The 24,758-nt window shown below is 39.6% G+C and overlaps 1 protein-coding gene across 2 annotated transcripts in view; it reads right to left on the bottom strand.

The window, feature by feature from the left end:
• ldlrap1b (low density lipoprotein receptor adaptor protein 1b) overlaps window positions 1–21,998 on the bottom strand; it is a 40,479-nt gene extending 18,481 nt beyond the window's left edge. For both annotated transcript variants that reach the window (XM_048203830.1, XM_048203829.1), the window contains exons 1-2: window positions 21,719–21,998; window positions 3,189–3,331 (exon numbers count right to left, since the gene is read on the bottom strand). In XM_048203830.1, the coding sequence (XP_048059787.1) occupies window positions 3,189–3,331; window positions 21,719–21,965 (390 nt within the window). In that variant the 5' untranslated portion in view covers window positions 21,966–21,998. The remainder of the gene's footprint in view (window positions 1–3,188; window positions 3,332–21,718) is intronic.
• Window positions 21,999–24,758: the final 2,760 nt, after the last annotated feature.

Below are 24,758 nucleotides of genomic sequence, written 5' to 3'. Positions count from 1 at the left end.
ACTCACTCACTCACTCACACACACACACACACACACACACACACACACACTCACTCACTCACTCACTCACTCACTCACTCACTCACTCACTCACTCACACACTCACTCACTCACTCACTCACTCACTCACTCACACACACACACACACACACACACACACACACACACACACTCACTCACTCACACACACACACACACACACACACACACACACACACACACACACACACACACACACACACACACACACACACACTCACTCACACACTCACTCACACACACACACACTCACACTCACTCACTCACTCACTCACTCACACACACACACACACACACACACACACACACACACACACACACACACACACACTCACTCACTCACACACTCACTCACACACACACACACTCACTCACACACTCACTCACTCACACACACACTCACTCACTCACTCACACACACACACACACACACACACACACACACTGACACAGTCCATTTGGAATGCCACTGATTTTTATTACTGAATTGCAACAATCTGGAGTGTTTAATAACCTCAAAACAACCTTACATCATGACAGGATTCAGCCTGTTCAAACACACACAGAACCACACCCAGAAACCCCCTGAGACACACACACACACACACACACACACCCATTAGCACCACTTACAAACCATTAGAGACAGTTTAGAGGATCAAATTCTACACGTTTGTAGCAGTTTTTCCTGAAGTTCACCTACACTCCTGAAAATAATGGCAACAATAGTTCCTTTACCATCCACTGAAGCTCTCCATCCCACACAAGATTCTTCAGAGATTTTAAAATGTTTTTAACACTAAGAAAAAAGTGATTCTTCTAACTCTTTGCCCGCCATTGACGTAATTTCACCGCCAGTCCATGTTTTCACTCTTATACAGTAGGGGGGCGCTATTACACATCTTCTGAAAAGAAATCTCAGGATCAAAACAGGCGAAGAAGCAGCAGAAACAAGCGATTTCTGACGCATCAAACTACATGTAAATCAAACGTTACTGAATGAAATGTCGACCCAGGGAACGTTTTGATTATTGTTCCGAATCCCATCTGGATGCAGTCTCGGAAAAAAACGCAATTTTCTCAGCTTTTTGTTTCAAATGTGGTGAAACTTTCCAACATTCAAATGTTGATAATAAAAAAGGATGCATGAAGCACGTTCAGATATTCACACAACAAAATATTCTGGGGCCATGAAAGTTTTGTGAAAATGATCAAAAATGCTGAAAACTTACATGTAATGTGTTTATGTTTTATTCATACTATATGAATATATATTATGTTTTAGACCACAGATGAAAAGTCACTACACTGAAAGTGCACATGACCTTCAGTTCAGCATTTCATTGGCTGCTGCAGTAATAGTTGCACAGTAAAAGATGATTTTTCAAAGTAGTAAATAAAACAAAGATTATTCAAGAAAAAAAAAAAAATAATATATTTTTATTTTTATTTTTCCAAATTTCACATTGAATTCAATGTTTACTGTTTCTTTGTAATTGTAAAAAATTACTTTCAATGTCTGAGAGAAACTGTTTCTACAGCAGTGTTTCCAGTGTGGTGTACAGTGAGGTCAGGTGGTGTTCAGTGAGGTCAGGTGGTGTTCAGTGAGGTCAGGTGGTGTACAGTGAGGTCAGGTGGTGTAGAGTGAGGTCAGTGAGGTCAGGTGGTGTACAGTGAGGTCAGGTGGTGTACAGTGAGGTCAGGTGGTGTACAGTGAGGTCAGGTGGTGTAGAGTGAGGTCAGTGAGGTCAGGTGGTGTACAGTGAGGTCAGGTGGTGTACAGTGAGGTCAGGTGGTGTACAGTGAGGTCAGGTGGTGTAGAGTGAGGTCAGTGAGGTCAGGTGGTGTACAGTGAGGTCAGGTGGTGTTCAGTGAGGTCAGGCGGTGTACAGTGAGGTCAGGCGGTGTACAGTGAGGTCAGTGAGGTCAGGTGGTGTACAGTGAGGTCAGGTGGTGTACAGTGAGGTCAGGCGGTGTACAGTGAGGTCAGGTGGTGTTCAGTGAGGTCAGGTGGTGTACAGTGAGGTCAGTGAGGTCAGGTGGTGTACAGTGAGGTCAGGTGGTGTACAGTGAGGTCAGGTGGTGTTCAGTGAGGTCAGGTGGTGTTCAGTGAGGTCAGGCGGTGTACAGTGAGGTCAGGTGGTGTTCAGTGAGGTCAGGTGGTGTACAGTGAGGTCAGTGAGGTCAGGTGGTGTACAGTGAGGTCAGGTGGTGTACAGTGAGGTCAGGTGGTGTTCAGTGAGGTCAGGTGGTGTTCAGTGAGGTCAGGTGGTGTACAGTGAGGTCAGGTGGTGTACAGTGAGGTCAGTGAGGTCAGGTGGTGTACAGTGAGGTCAGGTGGTGTACAGTGAGGTCAGGTGGTGTACAGTGAGGTCAGGTGGTGTACAGTGAGGTCAGGTGGTGTACAGTGAGGTCAGGTGGTGTTCAGTGAGGTCAGGTGGTGTACAGTGAGGTCAGGTGGTGTACAGTGAGGTCAGTGAGGTCAGGTGGTGTACAGTGAGGTCAGTGAGGTCAGGTGGTGTACAGTGAGGTCAGGTGGTGTACAGTGAGGTCAGGTGGTGTACAGTGAGGTCAGGTGGTGTTCAGTGAGGTCAGGTGGTGTACAGTGAGGTCAGGTGGTGTACAGTGAGGTCAGGTGGTGTACAGTGAGGTCAGTGAGGTCAGGTGGTGTACAGTGAGGTCAGGTGGTGTACAGTGAGGTCAGGTGGTGTTCAGTGAGGTCAGGTGGTGTACAGTGAGGTCAGGTGGTGTACAGTGAGGTCAGTGAGGTCAGGTGGTGTACAGTGAGGTCAGTGAGGTCAGGTGGTGTACAGTGAGGTCAGGTGGTGTACAGTGAGGTCAGTGAGGTCAGGTGGTGTACAGTGAGGTCAGGTGGTGTACAGTGAGGTCAGTGAGGTCAGGTGGTGTACAGTGAGGTCAGTGAGGTCAGGTGGTGTACAGTGAGGTCAGGTGGTGTACAGTGAGGTCAGGTGGTGTACAGTGAGGTCAGGTGGTGTTCAGTGAGGTCAGGTGGTGTACAGTGAGGTCAGGTGGTGTTCAGTGAGGTCAGGTGGTGTACAGTGAGGTCAGGTGGTGTACAGTGAGGTCAGGTGGTGTACAGTGAGGTCAGGTGGTGTACAGTGAGGTCAGGTGGTGTACACGACTCTTACTGTGGCAACGATTCTCTTGACCGCAGCGGCCGAGAGCTCTTCTCCTTTGGGTTCCTCCACCAGCGTCATGCCCAGATACTTCAGCTGGAACACCATCCCCTCCAGCAGCGTCTCCCGCGTGTCCGTCCAGTTCTCCGGCAGCTCTACAGAGAGACACGGATTCACATGAGCATGATGCAAACATGGACAAAAACATGGCAACACACACACACACAGACACACACACACACACTCTCATGAAACACGTCTAGGTCACATTTCACCTATAAACTAAAAGAAAGGAAAAGGATAAGAAATGATGTTTAGTGGTTCAAGTGTGTAGAGCTAAAACTCTGTTGTCATTGTTACATTTTCCAGCATTCTCCCCTAAAAGTGATCAGACCAAACTGTAAGTCGTAGAAACCTGAAACATTGAGGGCTGGTAGTACTCACACCATCTACAACATTACCAATGCTCACCCCGATCGGCCTGATGGGGGCGCTACAGCGGTCAAAAGTACGAAATCGGTCATAACTCCTGAACCGTCAGGCGTAGACTCGAGTGTCTTGTATCGCGGGAATCCTCGACTCAAGACGGAAATGCCTCAGAATCGCTCATCGTTCTGGAGAAATGTTTGGGTATTTTGGATTTTTTGAAAAAACTACTTTTGCAAACTAGTCAGTGACCCGATCAGAATGGAAGCTGATTGGAACGAAACTCGTTGGGCCTGTTTGACTCGCGGCTCTAGAGGCCTGTGAGAAATTAAAAAGAAATCGGCCACCAGGGGGCGCCTTCAAGTTTTCATGTACGCTCTCGAACATTCGTACCACATGGTAGAACTCCTCATTCTGAGCAACTTTGCCTCTAGGACCGCCGCTGTCCATCAAATCGTTTGTTAAATATTGGAGATTATTTCTAAAACCTACTTTGGTGAACTAGTCCTATGTTTTTGGCTCAACCTTGATAACTGTTAAAAAGCTTTATAAACCATATATTTCCTATGATAAATTGCCTGTATTTGCTGTAAATGATCTTTTCCTTCTATGATTTAAGTGGTTACAAGTTGCTAAATAAAACATCATATCTTTTTTACACATGTTTGAACCCCGATAACTGTTGCTCGCAGCTATATTTCACATTTATGTTTGGCATGAATGACTCAAACATGTTTTTAACACTACAAAACAGCTCAGAAACACACACATTATCTGAACAAATAAAGCTGCCAAATACTAAAGCAACTCATTGAATAACAGGTGAAATCATCTCCATATGAAACACACCTCACTCAATCCTTCATTAAAACACACACAGTCTTCAATCAGGTCCTTTATCCTCTGCTCTTTGATCGACACCTGCACCGGAGATGAACTCGTGTCCACACAAAAAACTGTGTTTATATCCATAATAATAACAGTAACCATAATCTTTTGGAGTTATGCTTATAGCTTTATGTTTTATTGGCCAGAAACACATTTCTTGCATCTGAAGCAGGACAATAAAAGCAAATTATGCAACAAACTGCATTTAAATGCAACATTTCGTGTTGTAGTTTGGCAGTAAAACAATCACATTTCTTAGTGAATAATTCAAGTAATGGCAAATGTCATGAAAACTGGATTAAACTGGATTCATTTTAATAGATTTAGCTCCTTACTCTTATTGATAATGATCAGAATATCGGCGTACACGTCACTGAACACACACACACAAACCCCATACTGCCCTCCTGTCTGACCTCACAGCCATGAATGAGTGCGTGTTTAACCCACATCAGCGCTGGGGTCAACAAGGTCAAGGTCAGGGGTCAAGGACACTCATTTCCAGAGTGTCTGCCTTATGCATCAATGACTCAAGAAAGAATACAAGCAAGAAAAGAAAAAAACATAGAAACTGCAAAGAAAACAAAAATATAGAACAAAAGAGAAAAAAGCACCAGCAAAAACAAACGAAAGGAAGAAACAATCAAGCAAATGAACTAAAGAAATAAACGATAAATTAAACAAATGAACATTCATTCTGTGTGAATCTGTGCTCAAGGCTTTAATGTCACACATGCATGAACTGAAAATGATACTGATTAATGCAGATGTCATGAATGATTCATGTGTGTTTGACTGACAGGAGTCTCTGAAACACACATCAGAGATCACATGACACTCCATCAGTCTCAGACAAGAGAACGTTTCACAGGGACAGATCAATGATATAAATATATGAGCGGGTATCATCAGAGCTCTGGGGTTCATGGGGTAAAGTGTGATGCGTGATTCAATTAACCTTCATTATTCACCATAACTGAAGAGCTGATGGAGATCTGAGTGGGTTCATGTCTAACTGGTCATTCACTGACACAGTATGGTGTATTTACAAACACTGGAGGAAATCTGAAGTCACAATCTGATTGGCTGACTTTAATGTCAGTTTTGGAAACAAAAGCATGTTTATGAGGATGAAATAATCCCTGGATTTGTCAATATTGGCGAGCGGCATCAAATCTTTGAAAGATTCTCCCATACATTTCCATTAGCATATTCTGCTTTGTTTATTATTTATGTCTGAGTTGAGCCGCAAAGAAAAACATTCAAACGACAGAAGGGAGTCATTTATTTCAGATGAACCTGCTTTTAAATGACGTGTCAAAACAAACTGTGTCTGGTCGCTTTAATCAGACCCGCTTTTTAGATGCTTTTTAGCCAAAATAAGGATCAAACTGTTATGAAAAAGTCAAAAAAAAAAAAAAAAAGTCTTAAAAAGACAATTAATATTCTGAAATATTAGCGATTCAACTTGACTGACACTATTGAGAACAATATTTAAATTGAACTGAATAACTATTATCTTCTGAAGAGCTGCTTTATAGCTTAAATTGTTTCATAAATCAATTAATTTTGCACCATTAATACTGATTTTTCCTGTTTATTACAGTAAAGCTGTGATCTTTATAGTATAAGGTGTTATTTAAATAATGTCACTTGTCTCGATTAAAGTCGGCATGAAACAGAAGTTGCGATAGTCTTTTCTTCTCTAATGTGACGAACATCTGCTTCTCAAACAAGAACAAATGTAGGGCGGGGCTTGATTCGGTCTTGATTGGATGGTTGTGGTTTGCTATTGGTGGATCTCATGTGAGTGACAGGTTGCCCCGCCCTCATCATCAGAGAAGAGAAGTTCAACCAGTATAACAATAAATGTTTTGATGCTGTACTTCTGTGTGTCGACTTCACTCACCTATATATATATATATGAGGCAACGGACAGGAAGTTATAGACAGACTTCAAATCTAATGGGACGACTGATTTATTTTGCATCACACACTGCAGTATCAGGTTTTAACACACGTATGAGCCCTGTGTGTAAAGAACTGTGCCCCAGAGCATGCTGGGACGCCTGTTGGATGACACAGGCGTGTTGTGATCGGTGAGGGTCGTCCTGCTCCACTGAACTTCAGAGTGGAGCGTGAGGAATCAGAGCACATCACACACACATCACACACACACACACACACATCACACACACACAGAAACGAGTGATGAAGAGGAGAGAGAGAGAGAGAGAGAGAGAGAGAGAGAGAGAGAGAGAGAGGGAGGTTTGACGGGTGGAGCGGAGAGGAAACAGAAGTGAGATTAAAGAAATCCCGTCTGCCGTGTTTACGGCTCTCTCATAAACAACCTTCAAAGGGAATATGGGCCGAAGATCCGCTGCTCCCTGAACACACGTTTGTGTTTGCATGCATCTGACTAATATTTCATAAACCATCATCTTAAATATTCCCTCATACCCAACACGATCATTAACACCAAACAGTCGACTATATTTCACCCAAACGCTGCTATTTTCACATTGATTTAAACACTTTTGATTCGGCCTAAAGAGTTCTGCATTCCTCGATTGAGACGATAACGTGTTTTAATAACATTCTGATTTAAATGTTGTCAGATATCATGTTTTTCATAAATGATTATTTTCATGTAAAGCACTACAATATTAGACATTGACATTGGAATATTTAGTTTTTCTGCGATATACAGTATATTGCATTATGATAAAACAGGAAGTCTCACCAGAGGACTTGAAGAGCTTTAACAATTCTAGACTGATTATTGGGGAGATCTGGATGAAAGAACAACAAACTTTAATTTTTACTCTGAAGAATTTCACAGGACACATTCACACTGTTTTTGACCAATTCATTCGACTATAAAATAATAATTATGATTTTGTTGTGATTATTAATAAATATATTAAACAAAATGAGAAATATATTGTAATAATACCAATGTACTGTAAAAAAAAAAAAAAAGTAATAAAGTAAATTTATTTCACTGTAAAATTACAATACTAATATATAGGGGTGAATTCAGGCTGGTTGGGACACATTTTGCCATTGAGATGACTGGGAGAAATGAAGAGGGGGGGAAGGGGGGGAAGAATGTACACTCATTATACAGAATAATGAATATTAATATATGAGCACGGAGAAAATGACAACAAACTCCCAAGCACAAGGGAGAAATGCGAAAGATGGTGCAGGAGAATGTGTGAAATAAAAACTTTAAACACGGATACTTTATTCTGTATGAGCTATGAGGCACGTGGCTAGTGTTGTTGAACTCATCGCGGAGCTCCGCGCTGAAACCGAGCATATGCGCGCTCCGCCTGTATATCATAACAGTCGTATTTTTCATGTGTTCATATTCAAACTCCAGTTCTGACCGCATCGCGAGCAAAATACAAACACACTCATGTGCTGCTGTGCTGAGGGAAACAGCCTACGGCTCGCGTGTTTGAACGCAGCTAGAGCAGCAGAGGTGAATGAGCCACACTTTTGGGACATTTGAATTCTCCGCTGTAATGCGATCTCACGTGAACATATTTTCCATTTGTGCTGGTAGATTACAGCAAAACAATCCACATGCACACAAACCTCTGCTCTGGTCGCGGCGCAGGAAAACACATTGTGTTGAAGCACTGAGGAAACGAGCACCAACGATATGTCTCTGAATGACAACAGACCGAGGCGAGAGAAGTGATACTTCCTCATGCATAATACCACAATTATAATCTTATGCATACTACAGCGCAGTGATTGGATTAAAGGAGCTTTATGTCATGAATATATGTCGAGAATCGCTCGAAACGGCCTACGTCAGCATGTTCGACCATGCCCATACTTCGGCCGAAAGTACACGATGACGTCAGATTTTGTGACGTTGCTCAAGACAGAAATCATTCTGAAAAATGCAAAAATAACTATTTTTCACTTATGAATAACATTAATGAGTACCTTTAGTGTTTTCAATGATGTGCAGCCTATACACATCTGTTTACATCTCAAAAAAAGTGTTTTGGGGTTTCATGACCCTTTAAAGGGGACCTATTATGCCCCATTTTACAAGATGTAAAATAAGTCTCTGATGTCCCCAGAGTGTGTATGTGAAGCTCAAAATACCCCACAGATCATTTATTATAGCATGTTAAATTTGACACTTTTTGGGGTTGAGCAAAAACGTGCCGTTTCAGTGTGTGCCCTTTAAATGCAAATGAGCTGCTGCTCTCGGCCTGAGAGGGCGGAGCTTCAAGAGCTGATTCTCCGGTGTCAGGAGTCAGTCAGGACACACTATAATGTCAAACTGTGAATATATTCTGCAACAGGTATAGTTTATTTTAATTACAGGTATAACTTATATTGTCTTCTTCCACTATATTAGTACAAGCCTGTTGTACCGTACCCCGTCCGAATGATGGCTAAAACTTTACAGATGAGTTTAATGATGTTTATTGTACTTCACACAAAAGATGAAGCGTCCGTTTTCACTCTAGAAGATCTCTGTAAGAGCTTAATAAAACACTGCAAGTGTGAATTAAAATATTATCCATAAACTCTCTCTCTCTCTCTCCCTTGCATTATCATCAACATACACAGCGAATTACACAGAAACACTCGTTACAACTAACAGTAAACAAATATATAAAGACCTTATGCCTTTCAGGTGGTGCTTAATAAACTTTATATCCGTAAATCAACTCCGATGAACAGTAATAAAGTGCTCTCACCTTCATTACTGCCGTATCCAGCATCACTCTGGAGACTGTATGTTCTGTATTGTCTCTTTGTGTTGACATTCGTTCACAAAGCAGTCCGGTGTGAAATGATTCACGCAGACATAAACGAATTTCGGTAGAGTTGAGGGAGCATTTTCTTCGAAAACAAAATGAATCCATCTCGTCTTCAGCGGCTCAGATTTCAGGAGTAAATGGAGAGAGGATGTGGATTAATCCATCCAGCTACAAAACACCTAAAACATTTGAGAGACGTTCAATGGCGGACTGCGTACAACTCGCTCAGGGCGGTTCTGTGTTCAAACGGCAGTGTCTGTCAACACTCGTGGGCGGAGCCTGTGGCTAATGTGACGTCACACTGCCAGAGATCTGGAAACGGCTTGTTCTCAGACACTGCTGATGATTTATGGGGATTAAAAAAAAGGAGTGGTTGGATTTTTATCACTATAGGGCGGTTGTGTACACACACTGCCAACACACATTTATAGCCTAACACCATGCAGAAGTGAACTGTGCATAATAAATAAATAAAATCCAATTAATATTTTAAAATAAATAAATATATATATGCCTTTAATATTAAATAAATAAATAAATATTTTCCCCCATAGTTTCAGTGTGTAGTTAGTGATTTCTGTTAGTGTAGCTCACTTCCACTTTTTCAGTAGGTTATCTTGACTTTATCTAGTGTAAGTGATGCACACTACGGTTTCAAAGAGACGCTCTCGCAGCTGAAGATCGGCATGTCAGATGAGGTTTCAGTATCAGCGCAGGATGTAAATACTGGAGGAAATGTGGGTCAGTACTAGATAACATCGACGCAAGAATTTCACTGCCATCCTCAAACCACCTGACGTTAAACACTGAATCCCGGACACAGCTTCAGAAGAGCATCACTGATACAGTCTGTGTTAGCATTTTAAAATAGATTTTATTTTTATATTTATTTATATATAAGTGTCCTAACATTTCTTATTAATGCCTCCCAATTTTTCCGTCATTTTCAGACATCTTAAAGAGGCCATTATCCTCAGATCCAGATCTCAGCTATCTCTGGTGTTAATGTAGTGCCATCAGATAATCAATACAAGATGACTGCATCTGTCACAGTCTTGGCATGAACTGGAACTGGAAGCGAAAAGAAAAAGAAAACACCCATCGTTTCTCCGTCTGCATCCGTCAGGTCATGTTAGACACCATTGTGAATTTAACGAGGATGAAAACGAGGCTTTCTGTCATTAATTACTCTCCCTCATGTCGTTCCACACCCGTAAGACCTTCGTTCATCTTCAGAACACAAATTAAGATATTTTTGATGAAATCTGAGAGATTTCCCTCCATTGACAGCTACGCAACTACCACTTTGAAGTTCATAAAGATGATAAAGAATCGTAAAACTAATCCAAATGAATTGAGCGGTTTACTCCAAATTTTCTGACGAGCCTCGATCGCTTTATATGATGAACATTTATGTTTTTAAACTGAACACAATCCACTGAACGCACCGCCTCGCTTTCATCCCGTCAATAATTAAATATGGCTCTTCCCTGACTCTATTATTCATAAGTGCCAAAACCCAAAAGGTTAAAAATGCCGTCTAAAACTGCGATATGTTTGCGCTCCAGCCCTTCCCGGCTGTTTTTATACGTGACAGAATGAAGCGTGAACGTTCAGCAGGAACTACAGCTGATGAAACCAGCAGAAAGTCAGACAGTGTTTTCCCATTTCTGTCAGTCACGGAGCCCCCGGAGAAACCCTGGAGCAATCCCACTTCTCTCAAGGAAAACCCCTGCGTCCTGTTCACCTGACCGGTGGGATTAGACACGCAAACGCTCTAAACGAGGAGGATGCTGGGAGTTTGTGTGAGCAGGACTGCTGAAATAGTTCAAATCAGGGAAAGACGTCTGATTTATGAACACAATGTTCAAACTTTCCCAAACACATCGTAGACCAAAGCAGATCCTGCAGTGCTATTTATTATTACTTTTCAATTCAAATTATTTTATTTCAGTTAATTAAGTTTGAAGTTATTTTTTTCATCTAATATTTACATTTCATTTTATTTCAGCTTATTTTAATAGTTTTAGTTACCAACAAACCATGAGCCATTTTATAAAAAAAATCAAAATTATACACTTTTTAACCACAAATGCTCGTCTTGCACTGCTCTGTGATGCTCCACGCATGACGTAATCATGTTGGAAAGGTCACGCGTGACGTAGGCTGAAGTTTACAAAGCGAACGTCAAAGACTAAGTCAAACACCTTTACAAAGAAAGGTAAAACAACGATGTCGGACGATTTTGAAGTTGGAGGTTCACGTCACGCGTGACCTTTCCAACATGATTATGTCATGCGTGGCGCACCACAGAGCAGTGCAAGACGAGCATTTGTGGTTAAAAAGTATATAAATGTTTATTTTTTTAGAAAATGTCCGATGGTTTCTCTAGATAAGACTCTTATTCCTCGTCTGGGATCATGTAGAGCTCTTTGAAGCTGCACTGAAACTGACATTTGGACCTTCAACCCGTTGAACCCCAGTGAAGTCCACTATATTGCACTTCTGGGCCAAATTTTGTGTTGATATCTCATTTGGAACAAAGGTAGGCTTTTTATCAAAAGCCCAAAATCTGAGTGTTTTACTGGACATAAACTCCACAATAAAGATAAGCAGAATAAGTGACAAGTAATAAGATCCTGGTGATGATCTATTCTATGGTGAACTAGGGCTGTCAAAATTGCTCAAAAATGACGTTCGAATATTCCCTCTAAAAAAAAACATGAATATTCAAACTATTCGAACATCTGGTTGCGCATTTTGTCGATGACGCGCATTACGTCAATAACAGGACAAATGAATACAAAGAGACATAACTGCTTGTATAGGTAGTCTATTTAAGTTTAAACATATTTGACAACGTATTACCGACACAAAAACAAGTAAATCAACTAATGGCCGAGACCGCAGACCTCACGCTCTCTGCGCATAACGGTTTAAATGAACAAACGAATTTTGAGTGATCAATTGAAACAAATATTATTAATATTAATTGAAGTTTTACAGCATATTGAACGCTCCGAGCGAGCCGTGCTGTGGTAAACATGGAACTTTTCCTTGACACGAAACGGTAAATAATCAAACCAGTGGAAGCAGTGCATTTATCCTTTATTCCTGCAATATCTCTTCAGTCAGTACAGTAGCCTACACTTAAGTAATGTTTCTGTTTAACGTTAAATAAAATGAGGCACACAATTCAGAGAAATGTGAAAACAAATAACTTTTACCCTGAGGTTCATAAAAAATAAAGTGCTATTAAACACAAAAAATGCTACTTACATTCTTGGTGCTTGCTAACTGTACCTTACAACTTTATCTCGCGGCTCAACAATTTTACCAAAATCCAAAGTACTTCCAGACATGGCTTTTTAGATTTTGGGGGGTTAAAATGGCTTTCTCTGCTGCGGTCGAGTTGGGATCTGCACTTTCTGCCATCTTCCTTGCAAGAAGCGTTAACTTTCATCAGTGCGACTCCTGTGACCCGTCCCTGAACCCTCAGCCGCGCCTCTACTACCGCGGGCGTTTTTTTCACATTTTTTTTTTATTCGAATATTAATTTTCACCTTCGAAATTCGTTTTTTTAAAACTATTCGAATTTAGAATATTCGTTGACAGCCATCCAGATCCAGTTTCTATAGAGTGCCTCAGGGATGACGCATTTTTATAGGCAAAACCCGGAAGCGAGTTAGCATTTTAGGACTTCTGGTTCCAACGCCGTAAAGTCTATGGGTTTTTTGAATGGGTTTTTGCTAAATCGCCTGAAATAAGGTCTGTGGTAAACAAAGCCTCTAAATACTTTCACGTTTTGATCTATGACATAAAACACACCAGTTATAACCCACTTGTGATTTTTTAAACTTTTACTGTGTCTTAAAATCGACGGTTGCTAACAAATTGCTAAAAGGGACTACTTCCTTTGGCGGGGACTTTAGACGTCATCATTAAAAACGGGACATTTGGACAGCATTTCTCATGAAAAAGTGGAAAAGTATTCATACACAGCGTAGATCATAATCAGCGAGCATGTTTTTAAATAAAGTTGTTTTCTAAATACAGTTTGAGGAAGTTTGGTGGTGACGACGTTGATCCGCGACCATGGTGTGCTGTAGTCCGTTTATAGCCTACTGTTAGCCTTTTATATCTGACGACTTTATTTAGGCTTCAAAATCTATAAATGTTGTGTTAACTTGTAACGATTATCTTGATAGATAAAACGTGTAAGTGTCATAACCCTTTGTTAAACACAGAGCTTATTTTCTGCGATTTTCCAAAAGTCTATGGGAAAAATGAATAGGCTTTCAGTCGAGGGAACCCGTGCGCCGCTAACTTCCGGGTTGGCCAACAAAAACGCGTCATCCCTGGGGCACTCTATTGGCTGAACTTTCAAATGACGTTGGAAAACACAGCGTCATGATCGCGACACGATCGGATCCCGGAAGTGCTGCAGCTTTAGCCGAGCAGCGTGTCGATGTTTTCTCAGGATCTACGCATCACGTGTTTGAGCTCGTTTGAATCGAGACGACCTGCTCCAAATAAAGATGTGTGATTTACTACGGTTTACGACAAAGTTACAAAACAGAATCTGTTTGCATGTGCATCAGTGGCACATTTTTGGTTCATGAGATCGGCCAAACTTAGTGAGGATCGAGTCGTAGACTGTGATCAGCATCCCTAATAATCCCTCGATAATCTGTGAACTGCATCAACTGAAGATTAGATTTCTTCACAAATCACACATTTCTCCAAAGAGAGCTAAAGTGGGACAACTAAAGTTTCAGTCTGTTTCTCACACAAATCTATGGCATGGCTTCAGAAAACTTTTACAGTGTCTTTATGAGAAACATGCTCCCTACATAAGCAGCTCACCAGGTTTTGAAACAAAGCCACGATGTTCTCCACTTCCACATTCCAAACATTAAATTCCGACCCCATTTCCTGGATCTGATGTCCAGCGCAGCCGGGGTCAGGCCATCTCCCGAATGCTGACAGTCATTTCAGTTGAGATAAAGCTCTGGAGTCCGTTTCCTGCGAGCGTCTCAGATGACACTGTAATCACGCTCCTTCAGGATACGACCTCGATGTCAGTCACAGACCTGCTGAATCAACATCTGACGGTCTGGGGTTTGCTCTGATTACAGTGTGAGCTCAGCTTTTCCAAACAGGGATCCGCCGTCTCCTGAACCAGAGCCCAAAATAGCACTTAGATGGAGACACGCTGCAGACTTTAAAAAGAGCTTTATTCGTCCTCGAGGAGTGTTCGGGAAAACCTGCATGATCTGCACTGAGCGGGGCGACCTGTCACTCACGGGAGATCCACCAATAGCAAACCACTAACATTCAATCAATTCCCCACAGACACAATCAAGCCCCGCCCTACATTTGCTCTTGTTTGAGAAGCGCTTCGCTCTGATACACGACACTAGAGAGAAAATAAACTTTACAAATGTAATGTGTAACTTGCTGTTTCTTTCTTATTTTACTATCAATGTCTGAGTGAAAACAGTTTCAAATCTACACAAACTGAGTTCAGCGTTGAAGCTCACGCACATGCTTTCAGATCTCTGCTGAGAGACGCACAGAGGCTGCTGGGATAGCTGCGTGAACTCGAGGAGCAGAGATCGGCCGTCTGGGACAGAGAGAGATGGAAGAGCAGAATAGGAGGCATTGTTCAGTAGAAGATAAAACAAGAGATGACAGAGGAGGAGGAGAAGAGAGATCTCACCCTGACACAGCCCGACACACACACACACACACACACACACACACACACACACACACACACACACACACACACACTGCGTATTATATAAACTTTCCACGAGTTTACAACAAAGACTTGGAAATGTATATGCAATTTTTGGGTTTCGAGGGGCGTTTCATGTCAACTTGAAAAGGTAATTTTGATGAGGATCAGTGGAGAGGAGGTGTGTGTGTGTGTGTGTGTGTGTGTGTGTGTGTGTGTGTGTGTGTGTGTGTGTGTGTGTGTGTGTGTGAGTGTGTGTGAGTGTGTGTGTGTGTGTGTGAGAGAGTGTGTTCAGTGTGTGTTCATGAAGACACTTTCACAATCCTCAGAGCCTGTTGACTGTGTCCTTCTGCAACCTGTGTGTGTGTGTGTGTGTGTGTGTGTGTGTGTGTGTGTGTGTGTGTGTGTGTGTGTATGTGTGTGTATGTGTGTGTCTGTGTGTGTGTGTGTGTGTGTGTGTGTGTGTGTGTGTGTGTGTGCGAGGTGAGTCCCCATAAATAACATCAAGCTTTAAAGAGATTTGAAGGGCTCGGTGCCACTCACTGACACACACACACACACACACACACACACACACACACACACACACTCACACACACACACACACACACACACACACACACACACACACACACACACTCACACACACACACACACACACACACACACACACACACACACACACACACACACACACACACACACACACACACACACACACACACACACACACACACACACTCGTTATGTTCCATCAGAGACACAATCATGTCAACCAAAAATATTCAAAATATTTAAAGAGGTAGAAAGTAGTAAAAATCTAGTTAAAAATAATGAGATACATGTTTTCTGCAAAGTTTCTAAAATTTTCTTTTATATGCACCAATATATCAATGTTAAACAACATTAAACACTAATATTTTGTAGTTTGTAGCACACACTACTGTTCAAACATTTGTCAGTGAAAATAGCTGCATTTATGAGTGCAAAAACAGTAAAAACAGTGAAATATTATTACAATGTAAATCAGCTGTTTTCTATGTGAATATATAGTAAAGTGTAATTTATTCCTGTGATCAAAGCTGAATTTATGATTAAAAATACAGTAAAAATTGTGAAATATTATTCCAATGTAAATCAGCTGTTTTCTATGTGAATATATAGTAAAATGTAATTTATTCCGTTGATCAAAGCTGAATTTATGATTAAAAATACAGTAAAAATTGTGAAATATTATTCCAATGTAAATCAGCTGTTTTCTATGTGAATATATAGTAAAATGTAAAGCTGAATTTTCAGCATCATTACTCCAGTCTTCAGTGTCACATGATCCTTCAGAAATCATTCTAATATGATGATTTGATGCTCAAGAAACATTTATGATTATTATCAATGTTGAAAATATTTTTGTGGAAAGCATCATGCATTTTATTTTTCAGGATTCTTTAATAATGAGTATAAGAACAGCATTTATTTGAAATTGAATCTTTTGTAACATTATAAATATCTTTACTGTCACTTTTGATCAATTGAATGCATCCTTGCTGAAAATTATTAATTTCTTTAATTATGGTGCAAATGAATCACTGAATCAGATCATTTGAACTGATTCAAGTGATTCAACTGATTCACATGAATTAAACATACAAAATCTGATTTTTGTTTTTTTTTCAGTTTTGCAACTCTTATAAGTCCCGAGACAAAGAAACGATCATGAAACATGTCTCGTGACTCTTTAAGAGACTTAATGACCCAATAAATAATAATCAGAAGTATATTATGAATGCCGTTACATCATCCATACACACACAAGTTCACATGTGTCCAACATCTTCCTTACAAAATCACTTTCTTAATCTCTTACTGACCCTGATCTGCTTCTCATCTCCAGCCATATGAGTGTGTGTGTGTGTGTAGATACTGACGACGTCTGAGGAGGTAAATCTGGTTCATAAAGAGATCTTTGATGCACACATCTCCATCACACACCTCACCGCTGGACTGATGGGAATGACAGATTCACACTCAGATTCATCTCAGGAAGGGAGTTCCCCGTTAACATCAAACCAAAAGTTAGAAATATTCCGATCAGTAAAGAGTTTCCAGTTTTAAACTCAGATCTCAGAAGCTTCACGTGTCATGTGACTCATTCATGTAGATCAACTGATACGACGCCGACCACAGATGCCACTCAAATCTTGAGACGATCAGGCTGACACTTCTCTGTGTGAAGATGGTAACAGCACAGGAAATGACAGCTCTTCATTCACCAACATTGAGCTTGTGCAAGATTAATGAAACCAACGGCCGCTGACAGTCACGAGTCTCGCACACGGACACCAAAACAACAGCCTTTCAGGAACAACTTGACCTGGCCTTCGAAACGCAGCAGCTTTATTAGGCTGCTGTCACTTTAAGAGCTGCACGGATCCAATATACTGATACACACGCGTTTTATTTCTCAACTGTTCATGTAAGACTGTGTTTACAAGGATACGACTCGCCAAGACGGGCATTTTGAGAGAATCAGAAGTGAAAGAGAACTCAGTTCAGTGTTCGCGCCGTCTGAGACGCAGCGCTCTGGATGTGTGCGCACTAAACTTTCTTTCACGTCATCTTGTGCTTGATTATTTACATTGGCAAGGCTTAAAGGGATAGTTCACCCAAAAATGAAAATTATAAATATAATCCATACGACTCCAGGGGGATAATAAAGGCCTTCTGAAGAGAAGCGATGGGGTTTTGATCATTTTCATCTTTGGGTGAACTAACCCTTTAACTGTTTACAGTAATGCAGCTGTGCATTCGTCTGTATTTTACACTGTCTTTAAATATGACTCATCCAATCAGAGCTCAGAGTCAGAACCATCAGTTTAACAGCAGAGATTGTAATTAGAGAGCTCCACATAATCTCATGATTCAGCACTGAACGGCGGTCTATAAACGCATCATGTGTTCAGTGTGAACTGCTGCGGTTTCAGGCGTCATGCTCTGAGTCTGCTGCATGAGACACACTTCCTGTTAAAACAGGCTCGAAAATAACAGCCACTGTCTGTGTTACAGTAGGCCTGATATGAGTAAATGTCCTCGGTGCACAGGAAGTGGAATTCAGTCTCCTGCAGGACGGCTGGACGAGGACACGGACCATTAGTGTCAAACCCGGTCCAGCGTACCGTCACCATAGAGACGCGAGACTCAGTCGGGAATGAAGCTGCTTTCCATCCGTGCTGGAATGATCATGTGAGATAAGGGCACAGGAACAACTGGAAATGGCAAGAATAGTGGGATATTTGGGATTTTTTTCTAAACCCGGACTTTCCAAGTTAAAGGCATGTTAATTAAAGAATAACTGGAGGGAACTAATATAACATAATATAATATAATATAATATAGTTCTGTCAACAAGTGATTCAAGCTTTTAGTCTAATTAATTACATGATGTGGCGATTAATTAATTAATCTAATGAACCGCAAATTAATCACTCATCAAATATGGCTGAGAATTTACCTATAAAAGATCATTAAAGTCATTATTGTGTTAAATGAGAAAAGCATTAAAATTTATTACACATAAACTTAAATGACGGCCATAACGGTGAGTAAATGATGACAGAATATATATATATATATATCAAATTATAAATAATTAAATATATAAATATGTTTAGATAAAATATATTTTCTACATATATTATATTTATAATAAATATTAGTAAAACATTATATATAATTTATTTATAAATCTTCATCAATATTTTTATAAATATTCATTATATATTTTTTATAAAATATATTTATAAAATGTTATATTATACCTATATTTTATTAAAAATATTGCTATATAAAATACTGCATATTTTCTACATATATTTTATAAAATATATGTAGAAAATATATTTTACACTTATAAATATCTAATAAATAATATACATACAGTCAAATCAAAATTTATTCAGACACCTTGAACATTTCATTCATTAATACAGTTTATTCACTATAGTTAAAAAAAAACGTTAAACTGTCAGAAAAAATTAATCTTAATTATGTCAGATTACACTTAAGCAAATCATGGTCAGGTCAAAGTGTCTGAATCATTTTTGGCTTGACTGTAACGTTTCTTTAATGCTGCAGACGGATGACGAACATCATTCCTGAAATCATTGATATGCTGATAATTTAAACATGTTAGCATTGGTCAGTCCCGGTGTGGTCACTAATGTAGAAGAAGCCAAACATCAGTGTGCTGACATCAGTGTTTGAGAGGGTCCCGCGCGAGAGCAAACAAAACGCTCAGCAGGCAGTTAAGCTTGTTTTTGTGAAACGGCAGATGGACTGACCGCTGTCTGTGGGACTGACCGCATCTGAGATCAAAGACGCCACTGGACCCGGCTGAACGTGAGCGGTGTGCTTAAAGAAATACTCTTAAATCTGCCATCCTGATACGGCTTTACACCACATGACACTCCCTCTCTTCAATGGACCCCGAAATTGCATTTTTGAAGAATATCCTGAAATGTTTTTGAATGTATTAGCTGCTCCCTGTCAAAAACATCATAAAATTGCATGCATAACTTATGACACCTTCAAACTATTATGATAACTGTGTGAGGAAGACACAAATTTGAGTCTTTATTCGCTTAAAAAAAAAAAAATGGAGTAAACCTCACTCCTCTGACCTCGCTGCAGTCTTTAGCCTCCTGGTTAGAGGGTCCGACTCCCACGCCAGAGACCCGGGTTCGAGTCCCGCTCAGAGGGCGAGCAGGACCTGAGGTGAGGGGTTACACGTGCATTTTGATGCCACTCACATGACCAAACAGAACGAGGGCCCTATGATTTCCGTGATGCAGAAAACGCGGACGGAATCGCGGAATCCAGTCGCTAAAAACGGAATTGACTATATAACACGGAACGTCACGGAATTTGTCAAATTTTTGATGAATGAATTAAAAACAGGTCTTTAATCAAATGTTCGTGAATATTAAACCGCAAAAAGACTATTTAAATATGAATCCTGCCTCTGAAATGAATGAGCGCGGTTTCATTTCTCTCACACACGTGAAGCACGTGCGACGCTCGCGGTGTTTTCGTCCATGAGGAAATAAACGTACAAAATTCATCTCCAGAGCTGCTCTGAAAGTCAATTTAACCGCTTCGTTTGAGAAAACTATCGGCAACCCGTCAAAATAAAAGTTCGATTGAACTTGACAGAAACATATTAGTGTTGTACAGTAAAATTTAGATATTTAATAATAAATTATTAAAACTATATTTTTAAGGAGTAATCTCAGTTTTTCTTCCGTGTTTTAATTTTCACAGTAAAGCTCTGTTGTGCAGCACATTTTTTGACAAAAAAAAGTTTAATTTAATGATTAAAAGATAAATTAAATATTATGCGTTCATTTGATTGCTGGAAAAATTAAAATACACCACAGAATTTCTGAAAAAACAAAACATTTCATAAAAATATTTTTTTTAATGAATAAATATTGTTGTCTTTAAGAATTCAATTAATTAGACATGCTTTTTGATTATTAAAATGAAATTAAACCATTAAAATGGAATTTGGTCAAAATAAAATTTGAGGGGAAAGAATAAAACGTAGTATATCAAATGTAATTTTTTTGTTAAACTTTTAATTGTTGGTAAATTGGACAAGATTCATTATTTCAATTAATTAGACATGCTTTTTGATTACTAAAATTTAATTTAACCATTAAAATGGAATCCAAAAAAAAACCAAAACTGAAAAAAAAAACGGAATCCAAAAAATTAAAACGGAAAAAACGGAATTTGGGAAAAAAATAAATCGGATTTCATAGCGCCCTACAGAACCTTTTTAAGTGATCTTCAGGGACTAATGATTTCTTCACACGCAACATTATTATATGCAAGTAATATGGACCATTTTATGGTGTTTTTGTGCTGCACTTTAACATTTTGGAGCTTGACAGCCTCATTCACTTCCATTAACTGGAAAAAGCAGCCAACATTCTTGAAAAACAATTCAGCTTTTATGTTCCACTGAAGAAAGTGAGTCACGCAGGTTTGAACAATCCTCTGAGAATGAGGGTGTGTTTCACTGGAGCCACACAACATCTCAAACACAGAAACACAGTCCCTCACTTTATCCCCAAATAAAGCAGATCATGTACACCTGAAACGCATTGCCTAGCAACATGTACACCTGAAACGCATTGCCTAGCAACACTGGGATGGCAGAATCAGCCTCCTGCAAAACACCAGATTCTGTTCCTATAGGAGAATACGGTTAGTTTGTGATTCACTTTAAAGAATCGGTTTATAAGAATCAGTCATTCAGGAATCTGATAACAGTATCTCGCTGTATGTTTACAAATACCTAAAAAAGAATCGACTCATTAGAGTCATTCGCTCGGGAATCATGTTACATATGTTTGCTTTTGAAGAACCGACTCAAAAGAATCATTCGTCAGCGAACCGGAGCGAACACTGATCGCTTCAGTGAAAACAGTCGTTAGTTTAGGCGTTTAAAAACAGAATCGGTTCTGGATAAGAAACGGATCTCGGTTCAGTGATTTGTTATGAAATTCCTGCTTTAGCACACAAGTTGAAACAACTTTGAGTCTGAACTTCAGAACAGAGCAGCAGATTTAAAGCGGTCATTATTTCCAGGCATATTCGTGCAGATTGACAGCTGTGAAACTCACTTTTGTGTTTTCCGGAGATCCAGGACTGTTTCGCCAGGCTGGGACTGCGAATGATCGCGCGTCCGGCTGATTTCAGCGCGTCCATGATGAATGTCAGTTTATTGTGAATATTGATAATCCCGCGAGCGCGTTCCCGCGACTGTCCTGTGCCCGATCGAGCCCGATCCCGTTCCCGAAGGAAAACTTTTCTGACAGCCTGCGATTTTCTTCCTTTTCTGCGGATGATCCCGGGTGGATGTGCGAACATGCTCGCCACGGCGGGCGGGGCTTAGTATGTAAATTAAGCGGATAATATTCCGTCATGACGCTGTCGTGAGCGAGTGGGCGGGGGGCGGGGTTAGAGTATGTAAATGAGCTCTTCGCGTGTGTAAATAAACACGATAAACTTTTCATTTACTTCAGTGTATTACACGGACACACACTGACCACAAAGTGTTTGGACACTTTAATTCACACAAAATGATCAATAATAAAGTGTTAAAAATTAAAATAAATTATTAAAAAAATTAAAAATAATAAAATGACTGAATAAACCAATGAAAATACACATTACGATCGAGAATAGAGAAGAATATGAAAAATATTGCAGTTATAAGACGGTGTGTTTTTATTTAGTTGTTTATTAATGTAAAAACCGTATTATTATTGTTATTTGCAAAACAAATAAGTGCAATTTAAAGGGATAGTTTACCATAGTAAAATTATTTAATTGCATTGTTCTCTTTTATCCAGCTCACAGAAATAATTAACTAAATAAAAACCATTGATTAATTTCCTGCATTGTCTCCATGAGGATGATTTTATGTCAGTGTCGTATAGTGTCAACGAAGAAAAGAGGATGAGAAAAATAAAAACTGTGAAGCTTTACTTTGAGAGTGTTTCTCTCGGCTCGGCCCTGCACTGACAGCCCGTCTCCACACGGGAAAGAGATGGAAAAAATGGAAATAAAGGAACCGAAAGGTGAAAAACAGGCGTTCAGGGCATCCTCCTCTGAGGAAGAGCTCATTTTGCTTGTCTTTATGCCTTTTGTAGGTTCAGAGTTCATCTTGAGCCTCTCTGAAAACTGGGCCATCAGGTTCTTCTGACCCCCACCGTGACCCGCTGAAACCGGTTCAGTTTCATGTGTAAATACAGTGAACCGGAGTCACTTCAGGTGAACAATCCAGATCTTCAGCATTCCTGAGCGACTGACAGATTGTTGCAGAAGAAGCGTGTGCTCCAGATGAGGATGAATGTGAAACGTGCATCCCATGGGAATAATTCACTCTCCCAGTTCATCCGACAGCACTGAACTGGAAGCTTGAGGAGCGTGAGTGACATACTAAACCGCTTCTGTACATTATTAATGCTTCCATATGCTGATCAGAGCGAGTCTGCGGCTCATCTCAGGATATACTGCTTTCATCGCTGAATATACAGTATATACATGAAGATCTGGAACGGCAGTGAACTGTTTCTTTACAACGATGTGCAAAAAACAAATTATGTGAAAAATGTACTACAAGAGTGTGTGTGTTTATTATGAAAGCTCTGGTTATTTATTCATGCTCTTCTGATGAAGATCACACTCAGAGCGACTGGAGAATCTGTCGGCACGAGATGCTGCAATAGTTTACAAACTAGTAAATGTTAACAGGAAAAATTATTAAAAAGTATTTCAAAACATTTTGAGATTATTTTAAAATGATGTAGTATGTGCAAAGTTGGGTTGAAAATGGACAAACCCAGCGGTTGGGTTAAATCTTTGATCAACCTGCAGAGTAGTTTTATTTAACTCAACTATTGTTTAAAGATTACTGTATGGCTGGCTTAAAATGAACCCATCATAGTTTGGAAATGAAAAATCAGACACATTACTAGAGGCAACAATAATAACAAACTTTATATAGAGTCAAGTCAAGTCACCTTTATTTATATAGTGCTTTTTACAATGCAGATTGTGTCAAAGCAGCTTTATATTGATAACTGGTACATAATTGTTGCTGCACAGCAGCTCTTAAAGAATAGTGTCAATGCAGGCAGATCAAAGCACTGTTTAATAAATGTCAATCAAATGTCAAGTGTCCCCAACTAAGCAAGCCAAAGGCGACAGCGGCAAGGAACCCAAACTCCATCAGGTGACATCAGGTGGCAAATAGGTGTTAAAATGCAGAAAAAACCCTTGGGAGAAACCAGGCTTAGTCGGGGGGGCAGTTCTCCTCTGGCGAACAGTGCTTTGTTACGAATCAGGTTGCTATCATAAGTCTGATAGGATCGCAACAATCAAAGTATCTGAATGTACTTTTAGAGAAAGATGGTGCACTTGTATTATTATGAAGGAGAGATAAGCAATAATAAGCAATTGAATGTTTATTATTTATTAAACATATTAATAAATGTTAATTTCCAATCTAACAGCGGGCTCAAAACACAATCGCTGGGTTTGTCCATCAACAAAACTTGGGTTATTTTTTTAACACCACAAAAATAATTACAGCAATAATAATTATTGTTGTTGTTATAATTTTAAATTTACTTTAGTCCAGTTAAACCTCTTTTATTTTGGCAGGCTGTAGTGTAGTTTGATTCTCTGAATGGCTTAAACATGTTTTGTTTTGACTAAAAGTGATTTGAGAGTAAAAGAAGAAATGAATCCGATGGCACTGGAATTTTAATATTTTACCATGTAGTGAAGGAGGTTTCCAATGTGATTTTCATACAAGTTTACCCGGACAAGTCTCTTATGGTTCAGAGCTTTTAATGTGAAAGTGGAAGATTTTTTTTTTTTTTGAAAAATGCCTTCGAGACAATTAATTTGGGAATGTCCTGAGAGAACTGATAAAATATTTAGAAAAAGAAGCTAGGATTTTTATTTAATTATTTATTTGTAAAAGCTTATGGGACATTGAGTCATTTCTCATTGGATGGGGATTAAAAATCCAACATTTATATTTTATTTAATTATTATAAATGCTCGTTTCTAAAGTCAAATGGAATGAAAAACACTGACATTCATATAAACTATATATATATATTTTTTTATTTTGAACTAAACTTTTAA

Source organism: Megalobrama amblycephala, linkage group LG10 (assembly GCF_018812025.1).
Source record: "Megalobrama amblycephala isolate DHTTF-2021 linkage group LG10, ASM1881202v1, whole genome shotgun sequence".
In the NCBI taxonomy this organism is placed as follows: domain Eukaryota; kingdom Metazoa; phylum Chordata; class Actinopteri; order Cypriniformes; family Xenocyprididae; genus Megalobrama; species Megalobrama amblycephala.
This window is presented reverse-complemented; position numbering and strand designations above follow the sequence as displayed.